Here is a 12,193-nt window from a genome sequence, read left to right on the forward strand (position 1 = left end):
GTTAACAACCAACCCAACCTTTTTCATTCTCTCAAACACTTCCACTGTCAAAAGAGCGATTGGGGTATTTTCAATTAAGGGAAGAGAGAGGGAGACAATAACATTCATGTATATCTGCTGTTAAGCTTCACTTTTTTCCCTTCCTATTTGGCCCAGTTACGAAATTTGGCAGACCTCCTCCCAGTTAAACCCTTCCACAATCAGAGAGGCTCCTCCCTTCCCTATCTTTTCTCAGGCTCAACTCCTTGCATGTGATCTCTCCGGCACCTAGAAATAGCCCTTCTCCTCCCCAGCCTCAAGTCTGAACTCACATCTGCTGTCCCACCTCCGGTACTGTCTGCCATCATGCTGCCTGCTGGATTTACTCAGTCTTAGGTTTTTCATTCCATAGGCTGAACTATAACAGCCCCATGAGAGACCATGCCTGCACAGTCACGCTGTCATCTCCTATGACCCCAGGCAGAACCAGTCTCCTGATGGTAGGTAGTTTTATGCCAGCTTCCCGGGGCAGCTGCATGGCTGTGGCAAGGCTTGCCCACTCCAGCTTTGCTAGGAGACAGTCGTAAGCTCTTTGCATCCTGACTTAAACCCCAGTGACTAGCTTTAACACAGCTACTGGAAAGTTCTGTCCGTTTAGGAGTAGTGGGCACAAGGAGAAGTCAAATCAACATATTGCAAGGAAAGCTGAGGCAAAAGAAAACCACCAACCACATGCAACTATGCTTTTCATTATTTCACAGCTCTTCATACCACACCCCCCTCCACGTTATGCACCAAGAAGTTTTTGATAGTTTGCAGCTTTTATACCCACATTATCTATAAATATTTTAAGTTTTCTGTTGCAGGCATTCGTGCATTCATTGCATGAAGAAGGAACCTCGCTGTAGCAAAACATAAATACAATTTTCTTCAGGAAGACAATGATTCCTATTTCTCTCCTCCTTTACCTCCACCCTGAGAGAATTCAGAACTAACCAGTACAGGTGAAGAGTTACTTGAAGACACACCAGCATGTCCTTGCAAGTAAATGACTAGGTACCAAGAAATTCCCCCGCAGGGAAGTGATGCACACCTCACTCGTAAAGGTGAATATTCTTACTGATGCATCCACATTTCTGACAGCATTGTTATGTGGACTGTTAGTATCAGCCTCTACAAGTATGAACATGTTTTTTGCTACAGGTGTAACACATTAAAACCCTGATGTGGCTACTCACAAGTCACATGTAAAACATCTGGGAACATATGTGAAAACTTAATTCCCTAAGTATGGTCACTGATGGCACCAGAAACAAAGCTGACAGGATGAAACACTCTCTTCAAGAAGCTGGAAGTCAACAGAATACTGGAAATACCATAGACTTTGGAATAAAGATCATTTAAGTTCATCTTCAAACACTGCCACCCCCCACCCTTCTTCCCCTACCCCAAAAAAACTGAGGACCACACCTAAGGCTACCAAACCAGAGACAAATTAATCAATTTGCTTTGAAATCATTCATTGTAACAGATTTCATATTACCTCACAAACAAAAAACTTTCTGCTTTTACTCACTTCTCATGGTTCATTTGATTTATAAAACTAAATAGGAAGTAATTTATTCCAAATGGGTGTTTTTATGCTGAACCCTATGGAAGGATTGCAAAACATGAGTAGTATCTATCCCATGGTGAGAGCTCCTTGTTAATGAAATGTAACAAGAGAAAACAGGTATCAGTTAGACTAACAGAAAAACTTGCTTTATGTAGCCAAAGCTAAAACCAAATTGATTATGCTGAATTCAGACTGCATCATTTTATGGCTCCTTTCTGACTTCAAAGTGTGAATTGACCATTCTGTACCTGAATGACCAACACCTGGGGCAGAGGCTTAGAGGTCAAGGCTTGGCACAAGGATATACACACTGCTCCAGGCAGCTTCCAGCAAGCCATTCCTGTTGAGGATGGCCAGGAAGCGAGGGTAAAGTGGAGTGGAAACATTACCACGGAAGTCCAACTCAAGCAGTCAGAGATTTCAAGAGGCAGAAGGTATGACCTGCAAGATTCCTAAGCCCTCACAACTAACGCTGCTTCCTGAACTCTCACAAACTGATCAGCTGGACAAAAGTCCTTTCAGATATGTTAGGTAAGTTATTCCTTACTTTATACTGAAAATTAAAAGAGAACTGGTTATGAGAAACAGTCACTATGCAGTGGAGCTCTCTGGGTGAAGTTGACCCAAGAGGGATGATAGCAAGCTTTATATCATACTACAGACATACCTTATGCTCCACGGACACCCATGTATGGGTTTCCTCCTTCCCACACCTCTGAAGGTGAATATGGGAGTTTTAAGTTCACTTTTAATTCAGGCTTTAATTACTGTAATGAAGCACTACACATGTATTAAAGAAAGGGGAAAGGGGACCAAGTAATCTGGACTCAAGGACAAATATTGTAAGGACAAATAAAGATGTTGGATAAGTTAGTGTATGAGGAACCTGCTTTTAGGAGCCATAAAAAAAGCTGGCTGTTTCGCAAAAGAAAAAACAAAAAAAGCATAAAAAGAGTGATTGAAACTAAATTTTAAGCCTTATTTATAGACTCTGGTGTATTTCAGATTTGTTCATGAGAAAGTATATGGATACCCTTACAAGTAACTCTCTAGTCCAGCATTTCCTGACTCTTTCAGGCCAGAAAACCTGGAAGTCATGTTAGCCTTTTAAAATATTTTGTTTCCTCTTGGCAGCATGTCAATCCAACTTTAAAGAGTCACATGGTAGATAGCAGGAATGATACAAGCTGAGAAGTGATTTGCAGTAACCATGTTTGGTTTAGCTCCTGGTTCAGTGTCAGAACATAGACTCAAGATTGTGGGAACACTTACTGAAACTAAGTTGTTCTGGTTCTGCTTCACTGGTATTGTGAAAGGCTATACCAAAAAGTCCTGAATTACCAAGTTTATATACGTTTCCAGCTGTATGAAAACCCATTGAAACCACTTGGTTTCAATTTTCCATCTGAAAAGCCTTTCTTTGTGTAATAAATAGCAACAACACTCAATAATGAACATAGTCTTAATCTGTTACGGCCTGTTCTGGTTTTAACTTTGGAAGCTTCTCTGAATTACACATTTAAATGTAAGATCAAGCCAAAGTACAACAGAAAGAATTTTGCAATTATGAACTAACAAGCAAATCAGTATTTCAAAGTATCACTAAACCTTCTATAGTCTAATGCAACTTAAATATATTTCCTATAGCATATGGGGAATTATTTTTCCTGTGCTTCAGTTAGTTGCACAACACCGGAGAAGTCCTTCAGTATGATCAACTTTTTATAAGGAAAAGGTCTCACTTGTCCAAAATCATCTTCAAGGAAACACACGATTCAGACTATTGAGTTTCTCGCTACCCAAGCTTTCATTACTCTAGTTAAATGCTATGAAAATACTAGCAAGCAAAAAAGGGAGTACCACTGGACTAGACTCATTGAAAAGACAAGGGCTCTACTTGGTTATCAGTGACTTAAATCAGAGACAAAAATGGTACCTGAAGTGTCAGAAATAACTGTCAGATTGTGAAAGACATTTTGGTTACAAAGATGATTTACGTGGCTTCCATTAATTTCTGGAAGTCATTAACAGTAAGTGGAGGAATAATATTTTTGATGCTTTCATATCCCCAAATAGTTTCAATTACATGTAGGGCTTGACAGAGCTCTCATAGCTAAGACAACAACAACAACGTAAAGTTTCATATGGTGAGAAGTAATTGAAAGCAATGATATTATTTTAAGGCAGAAGTGTAGGTGAAGTATTAGCATATCAGAAATCTTAACTTGCAGGTAAAGCTCCGTTCCTTTACACACTTATAGGTAGACTGTAGTCAGCACAAAGAGAAAAAAAACAGTGGTGGGCTTTTACATTTTTAGATCTAAAGTAAACCATTTATATCCCCATTTTACACTGTTCAAACACAAATAAAACAAATTTCTTCAGCTCAAACTGCCACAGTGTTTCTACCCAACTGCACGGGTGGTAGCATGCAGTTGCTGGGGCAGGCTGACAGTAGAAGAACTTGGAGTGACATTCCATGGGACCACCAAATCTCCTTGGCTTCTCCAGTCCCCTTCCACCCCTCCCTTCAAGTGAGAGAGACATGACTCTTCCCACACCATAATACCTCAACTATTAGCAGGCTATTACTCCTCCACAGTGGTTATGTACATCCAATTAGAAGGCTGTGTGCGTTTGCTGGGAACGAAAACAATAGTTGCTTTCATTTCTGGACTGGTTCAAAATCCTGAACCAGGGCTCCAAAATTACACACGCCTTCCAGTAAGGACCAGGTACTCAAACACCTTATTCTGTGTCTTGAATTCTAATAAATGTTTTCACTAATAGAAAACTAACATAGCAAAAGGCATACTGCCTGCCACCCAGTACTATAGAAATCTATGCACACGACCATGGAAAAATTAGCTGTAGAGAATTAAGATTTTTGTTTGAGAATGACCATGTGATTGCAGGTCATTTTCTCTTATGGAGGAATGGAGACAAATAGTTACAGAAATAATTTTGAGGCACCTAGCTTGCAACTGTAACCTGATTTCTAGATTTGCTGCAGAAATGAGGCTTTGCCATTTCACAAACTACTTTGGTACACTGAATCAAGCTGGGCTCACCTTTTAGAGAACCAATTTCTAATTCAGCAAAAGCTCCAAGTTCCAGCCAAGATACACCAATACTGGTAAACAGTGGTCAGCAACCATTTTGAAACAAATAAAAAAGTTATTTCTAGCTTAATGTGCTCTGCAAATAACCTCATAAAAATATAATGCTTGAAGATACGAGTTTTTCTCTCCTTCTGCTGTCTTCTGTTCAGAGGAAGATCAGGGAATTTCCTTAGAAGACATGCTTCCTATTGGGTTAGTCCATTACCACTGAAAACTTACGGTTTACATTTACAAGTGAAAAACAAAGTTACCAAAATCTCAACCCCTGCCAAGTTGCAAGGATCTTATAATTGGTGTTTTATACAGGGCATTTTTTTTTTTCTGTTATTTTTCTTGGTTGTGGGGGGGTTTCCTGTTTCCCACTCAAAATGACAATGCATGATACAATTCACTGCTCACAAGCTCTTGATTATTCTGGGAATAATACTAAAGCTTTTTGGACAGACAGCCTGCTGCTCCTTGTCAACATACACGTGAGAGATGACACAGAGCTATACCATCACTTCTCTTGTTCAGAGTATTTAATGGACTCGCTACACTGATTTGCCTTCATGCCCAACAATCCAAATACAGCCAGCAACCGGTTAAGAATTAGCTGCATTTATGTTATTACCTCAGAAAGCAATGAGGTCATTAGGATTTGGACATTTTTAAGACTCAGCTTGACAAATGCCTGAACAACCTAGTCTGAATTCAGTGCTGACCCAGTTACAGGCAAGGGGGGCTGGACTAGGTGACCTCCAGAAGTCCTTTCCATCCTGGATTTAGCTAGTCTGTCTGTAGTCTGGAGAAATCCTGACAGCAAACAACTGTACAGCTACTGAGTTATTTATCTGCGCTACTGGAATTATATCAAGGTGTAAGTTTAATACCAAAGTGTTCAAATGACTTAACTGGAAAAACAGTTATTCCCTACAGGAAGGCTTTAGCTAAAACAGGTAACTGGATTTGGTTTACAAGCTGCCACTTGGCCACAGTAAGTGCACGTACAGTTTTACTTCAAAAACTTTAAAAACAGATGGGGTAAGCAGCAGTGGATGGAGTTTTACCCAAAAAGGTGTGGTCGCATAATACAGCAGGGCTTTGGTAGCAATACCAAGTAACTCCTACCTTTCCCCATCCTTGCTTCTCCCACGCCGTACTCCCATCCTCTGATTTGCATCAGTACTATGTTTACCAGAGAACAAGGAACCATGTTTAAGAATTCCCTTGGCAAGGGATAGGGAAGTTAACCTGATATGTTTTAATGCATCAAATCCTACTTTGTAGCACCAAAACATTGCATAAGCAAAATGAATGGTAAGATGGGCTAGGAACTGTGGGCATTGGCAGGGGGCCTGGGGAGAGGGCATGAAAAAAAAATTCTTCTCATAGGCAGCATTGAAGTTCCAGTCTCAGATCATAGCATGAGTTTGAAACATTGAGGTGCTGCTTCATGCTTTTACCTTAAGCAGGCTTTTTTCAATAGAAAAAATTTGGAAGGTATTCTACTGACAACTGTAATTTCAACATACAATGAGTCAAGGAGTGATAGCTTTAGCTAAAGAAACTTGGGGAGTAAAGGTTTTTATTTTCAACAGGAAATGACTTCTGCTTCTGAAAGTGCATCTGATTTTTTTTATGAAGGGAAGAAGTTAGTCCTATAACCCAGCCATGCTTACATCTATTTCTAGTGATGGTGTCATAAATCTACTCCGGATTAATTTAAGGGACAAATATACATCTCAGTTCTTCTAAGACCATAATTACAGATAGGAAAGCTCTAAATTGGTATTTAGAGAGGTGATGAGTCTTCCAAGAAATTGGTGGCTTACAGGTGGGTACCTAGTTCACTGAGCAAGTCCTTCACATTAGCTTAGATCAAGTCAGAGAATAGCCTATATCCACTTTCTTTGAGGGACTCATCCTATAAAGGACTACAGATACAGATTTTATCACACTTCACCATCTGTATATAATTAAGAGGAGTATTTTGGACTGTTTTATAATCTTAGATTGAGTGGGTTAAAAAAAAGAACAGGTTTTACTGGGTATAGCTGGGTGTGCACTTTCCAAACTACAGTGTACTGCACTGTAGTCATTTATAGCCAGGCTACCTTTGCAATTAGCTATATTGCCACACTTAGTTAAAAAAGCACATACCCTACAAGAACATTTCTGAATCTGTACAGGACAATTACAGAATGCAGTTTCCAGTCACCTGATTTGAACAGCAGCCTACAGACTAGTTTTGAGATTCACCCCTGCCGTCCTTGGTATTAATCAGTCTGAGCTTAATTAGCAGCTCAAGCAGTAGTCTCTCCTTCGATTATGTTCTCCCCTTTCTAGAAACTATAGAGCTGTACCAAAATTAGGTTGAACAAAATATGCTATGACCTGAAATAAGGGCTTATTCCCGTTGGGATAGCATACAGTTGCTTAGCGTAAATGCTTTGTACCTGAGCCGTGTATTTTCTCCTCTTCACTTTTACATCTTTTGAGTAATTTTAGTTGTAATTCCACAAAGTACTGTTATATAACAAAACTATAAATAGTAATATTTAAATATTGTTTCTTCTAATAGCACCACACCCTCCTAAACACAATCCTCACAAGATGAGATTTCACAATGATGGGGTGTAACCTGCCTTCCCCCCACCCCCATATTAGCAATTTGTGATTTAGATAGAATCACATTTAGCACCAAAACCACAGCTGTGTACCATCCTAAAAGTTCTGTCAGAAAGTACATTAGATGTATCTTAAAATTAAGAAACTGGTTAAGTGGTAGTATTCCAGTGAAAAATTCTCTTACCAGAGCTTGATGACAGAACAGCTCCTTTGTGAGAAGGTGCTTTAATTGTGCAGATAGTTTTATTTTCACATCCTCTCTTCAAGGGCAACACAGATGGCACCATTTTAACCTTGGGAGCTGATACACTTCGTAGTGTGATTGGGCCTTTCTTCGGTATGTTTTTCCCTTGTGTTGTCCCATCTTTCACAGAAGGCATCTGTTTTTAAAAAACAAACAAACAAACAAACAAACAAACAACAAAAAACCCCAAACAACCAAACAACCACACACCACCACTGTGAGAAGCTGAAGATCTCCCTTTCCAGCATCTGTAATGAAATACTGACCACAGAGGTAAGGGATATGCTTAGCTGTTTTCTGTCACATTGTCCACATCTGCAGTTCAGAACCTCAGGAATCGTCTCCTGAATGACCCTCAGCAGCACAATACTGTAAGTTTGAAGCTAATCACTGGTAATGACAAACACAATGACAGAGGTTGTTTTACATCAGAGTTTCTTCCTCCCCAAACTCTAATTAAGCCATTCAATTACATGACTGCACCTAATCTCAAGATGAATTCTTTACCAGCCCTTCCAATAGGTTTCCTGGTCTAGGTCTTAAGTTACAACACAGCGACAGGTTAAAAAATCTTTCACATTCAGGTGCCATAGATAAAATATAATTTCAGGAGTGGACCCACGACAGATTTAAAGTAACTGGTTTATATGTAGCACTCCTCTATCTTTCATATAGAATTCTTGTTCCAGTTTATATAGGCACTAATTCATGACCACTCAAGCTGTAAAGTTCAGGCTATAACGGTAAACTCATAAGAAAGTACAGATCTTCCTACGCTTTTCTGTGACTCAAGCCGATATGCAGCGATTTGGTCACATTAATGCACTTTCCACTTTTGACTCCAATCCTCATCTTCATTTTAAGAAGTTAATCTGTACTTTTCAGAAGAACACTTAAGTTTAGTACAGCTGATTGGTCTACTGCGCATTTTATAGAAATTGCTCTATGGATTTTCCAGGTACCACCAGAACAATTAATATCACAAAGGTTTCCATCTTGGCAACAGGGTAAATTAAAAGCATTGTCTCCAACCCTCGGCACCAAAACAAAGGAGTAAAGCAGAATCCAAGCTCTGAAAGACTTCAGAATTAAAACAGACCATCCTTGCTTTCACATTACTTTAGGTTTTCAAGTTAAATTATTATAATAAATATTATTATTAATTTCTTCTGTAATATTTCAAAAATGGATAGCTGCTTCTGTTTTACCTGAAGTAGCTTCCTCCATATACTGAGCTTTACTTGAGTTTTTTGGCAAATCAAGCCTGACAAAAATGCAGACAATGCTAGTTTTACTGATGACAGCTGCTGCCTCCATTTCACCGATTTAACATAAGCTGTTGAACCCACAAGCAAACAACAGGAGGGACTCCATATAGCAACAAGACTCCAACTCTGCGTCCCTACCATGCCTCCCGAGATCTTGGTTGACCCAACCCAGAAGCTCTTCTCTTCTTTCTCACCGTTCCTTTTCATTTAACCTTCTTTCAGAGTATTTGACAGCAGCACGTTTCTTCTGACAGGCAGCTGACTCGTCCGAAAGTATTTCCCAACCAACCAGCGCACGCATACCTCCCGGCCAGGAAGTTTGCACCTTCCAGCTGGCTGACTGCCCAAAACCAGGTATATGCCCTCTGCATGAGAAATATTTCCTGGCTACTCTCAATTATTCTAATGAGTCCCAGTTCTACTTCAAATAAACGAACTCCTAAATTATTCAAAGCAGACAGTTAAATTAAGATGTTAAAAAAAACTCTTGACCAACTTGTTGGTCTTGGGGTTGTGTGTGACTTACTATTGCTAATATATGCACAAAATTTCTGTAAGTAAATTAAAAAAATGTAATTTCGTTCTAAACATGTTCTGAAAGAAAAAAAATACTGGAAACAGCAATTTATCTCTAATGTCTATTTAAAGTTACAGCACCACTAGAATTATCTTGATGAAAGCGCATATTAAAAGCTATATTTAGAAAGACCTTATCAAGTTATGCTATGCAATTTTACCAGTTTGACTAAATTAAGACTTGTTTGCTTTTATTAGAAATCTTACCAACTGCATTGTCTTAAAAAGACTTTACAAAAAAAAAATTTTTGTGCCATGGGATAAGATGAAGGCTGAAGACACTAAATAGCATGAGGCCAAGTGCAACCAATTTGTAAAACTGTACTTCTTCATTCCCTTTATTAGGGAGAGACTTTACCTCAGAAATCAACACTACAGTTGTATTTGTAGACACAAAACCCATTCCACAATTTCCATTCAGCACCATGTAAGGCAGAATTCCCTTTTTCCAAATGTACGAAACATATAATTACGTAAAGAAAAAAGCTTACCAAAGGAACAGAGTGCAGGTCAAATGTTTCATTTGCCACACCTTTTAACAAGGCTGCTTCCAGAAGAATTCCCATGTTGCTGTTTTGCTCTTTTTCACCTCCAGACGGATAGATGTTTTGAGCACAGGGCTGCATTGAAGAGGTTGAATTTTCCATTTTGTCATTCAGCATCTCCTTTGAGTTCTCTACACATGTTGGAAGCGCAGCAGAAACTGAGGAGCATGCCGAATGGGTAGAACTTGCTTTGCCAATGTCTTCCGGATTCTGCTTTAACACAGGTGTCTTTGAAGCCTTGTGGGAAGCGTTTCTGGGATGTGTCATGGCATGTACAACTTGGCTAGTGAAGAGGTGTTTGTTAAGATGTAGCTTATGGGGCTTATTCACAGGCAATTCCACTTTAGTATCTTTAGCTAGATCTATTTTCTTTTTCAGCACTTTTATAGAGGGGGACAATTGCCTCGGGGAAGCAACCAGTGAAGATGAGGAAACAGCTGATAGTTGGGGGGACTGGGGAGACTGTTTTAATACGGCACTGTCTCTTGACTGTAGCACAGGCCTAGACATAACCTTTGGTTTAACATTTTTGAAATTAGGTTTGGGAAAACTAACAATCTCTGATTTCTTCGCTTTGGTTATCGTTGACACAATAGGAGACCTGCCCATTGGTTTTCCTGCAGTTTGACCCGAACTAGCTTTAAGCAAAGGCCTTCTATTATGTCCTCCTACAAATACCTCGTTTGGTCTTAGTTTAGGAGACTTGTCTCCAAGTTCTGCCAAAGCTGAAACAGAAAAAGTTGTATTTTGTGATCGTTCTTTTGGGGTTGAAGTACATAGAGCAGAATCGCTTTCATCAGCCATAGGACTGAAGACCACAAAAGTTGCTTCACATTTCAGCTCAGACATAACAGTCCTCTTTAATTTTGGTACACTGCAAGATATGAAAGAGGTGTTGTGCATATCCTGAAGAGCAGCATTTCCAGAGATACTTTGTTCTTTGGTTAAGGGTTCACTGGTTTTATTTGATACTTGTTCTCCATCCATTTTATCTACTGGAAGAAGGTGCACGTTATTTACAGGACTGTCCATGCATGTTTCAGCACTGGAATTCCCAGTTTCATCACGGTCAGGGGTATCCTGCAGAGATTTCACTTGGTCATCTTCATTAATATTAATGCACGGTGATAATGCATCTCGCCTATAAGGATCTATACATCCAGCAGCTAGTTTTACAGACTGTGCTTCTGTTTCCTGTGATTCTTTATCAGTCTTGTTAGTGTTTTTTAGATAGTGTTCAACACCTGCAGAGGCAGAACGATATACTTCAAGTTCTGAACAGGCATCTGGGCTTTCTGAAGCCACTATCATAGAAGAGAAATTAGGTGTTCTTTCTGAGCTGGTTCTATCAAATTTCTCTCTCGTACATACTTCAGAATAGATTAGCGTTTCCCTCAGATGCATGTCATCATTTTGATCAGTTCCCAGAGTTTCACCTATAACATTAGTAACATCCAACGAGCTCAGGTGGCAGTGTGCCCTGTCCTTTATCAGGGACTGCGTGTCCTGCTCTGAAGCAGGAAGAGGTAATATACACTTAGAGTCAGTCTGACTGTAAGGCACCGATTGTTTGATCCTCTGATTTTGCATTTTTGCCATAGCATTACCTTTCAGTAAGTTTGTTGTTTCTTTCAAGTCACAGTTCAAAGGATACACACAAGTCTGTTCAGTCACAGAAGACTCGCATGCAGCATCTGCATCTCCCAACAGAGCTCCTGTGCAGTTGTATTTACCAGGTGTCTTCTGCAGATGAAGTGCTTCAATACACTGCTGTTTTAAAAGAATACTTCTGAAGTCACTCTTATTTTCAAGAACGGTATCATCTTCATGTTCAGTCACTATATTTTGGTCAGTTGAATTACCGTGTATCTTGGTGGTACAATTCTTTGAGGAAGGTGTAGCTCTGTCACGTGCGTAGTTATTTCCATTTTCATCCCTTGTAAGTAAGGAAGACTTCAAGCCATTCTTTGCTTTGTCATCTGACTTTTCAACATTCATTTTGAAGGCTAAATTTCAAACTATTTTCATTTTATACTTATTTAAAATCCCAGAGAATGCAGATTCTTCTGAACTTTGCAGAAAAAACAGCTCTTCCCTGGAACGTGTCAACTGTGCTGAAAGATATTTAAAAAGTAGTTCTTTGTTTTCATGTTTCCCAAGAGGATTCAAAAGTTCTGGAATTAAAAAGAAATGAAAAACAATTAGCCAAACCAGGATTTTAAGACAGCAAGCAT

The 12,193-nt window shown here is 39.4% G+C and overlaps 1 protein-coding gene across 1 annotated transcript in view; it reads right to left on the reverse strand.

Annotated features, from left to right (window-relative positions):
- Positions 1-12,193, reverse strand: part of MTUS1 (microtubule associated scaffold protein 1) — a 124,117-nt gene that overhangs the window by 78,664 nt on the left and 33,260 nt on the right. Inside the window, exons 2-3 of the mRNA XM_076336329.1 lie at positions 9,906-12,133; positions 7,511-7,706 (exon numbers count right to left, since the gene is read on the reverse strand). Coding sequence (XP_076192444.1) covers positions 7,511-7,706; positions 9,906-11,957 — 2,248 coding nt within the window. The 5' untranslated portion in view covers positions 11,958-12,133. The remainder of the gene's footprint in view (positions 1-7,510; positions 7,707-9,905; positions 12,134-12,193) is intronic.

The sequence above is a fragment of the Aptenodytes patagonicus genome, chromosome 4 (assembly GCF_965638725.1).
Source record: "Aptenodytes patagonicus chromosome 4, bAptPat1.pri.cur, whole genome shotgun sequence".
Classification (NCBI taxonomy): Eukaryota; Metazoa; Chordata; class Aves; order Sphenisciformes; family Spheniscidae; genus Aptenodytes; species Aptenodytes patagonicus.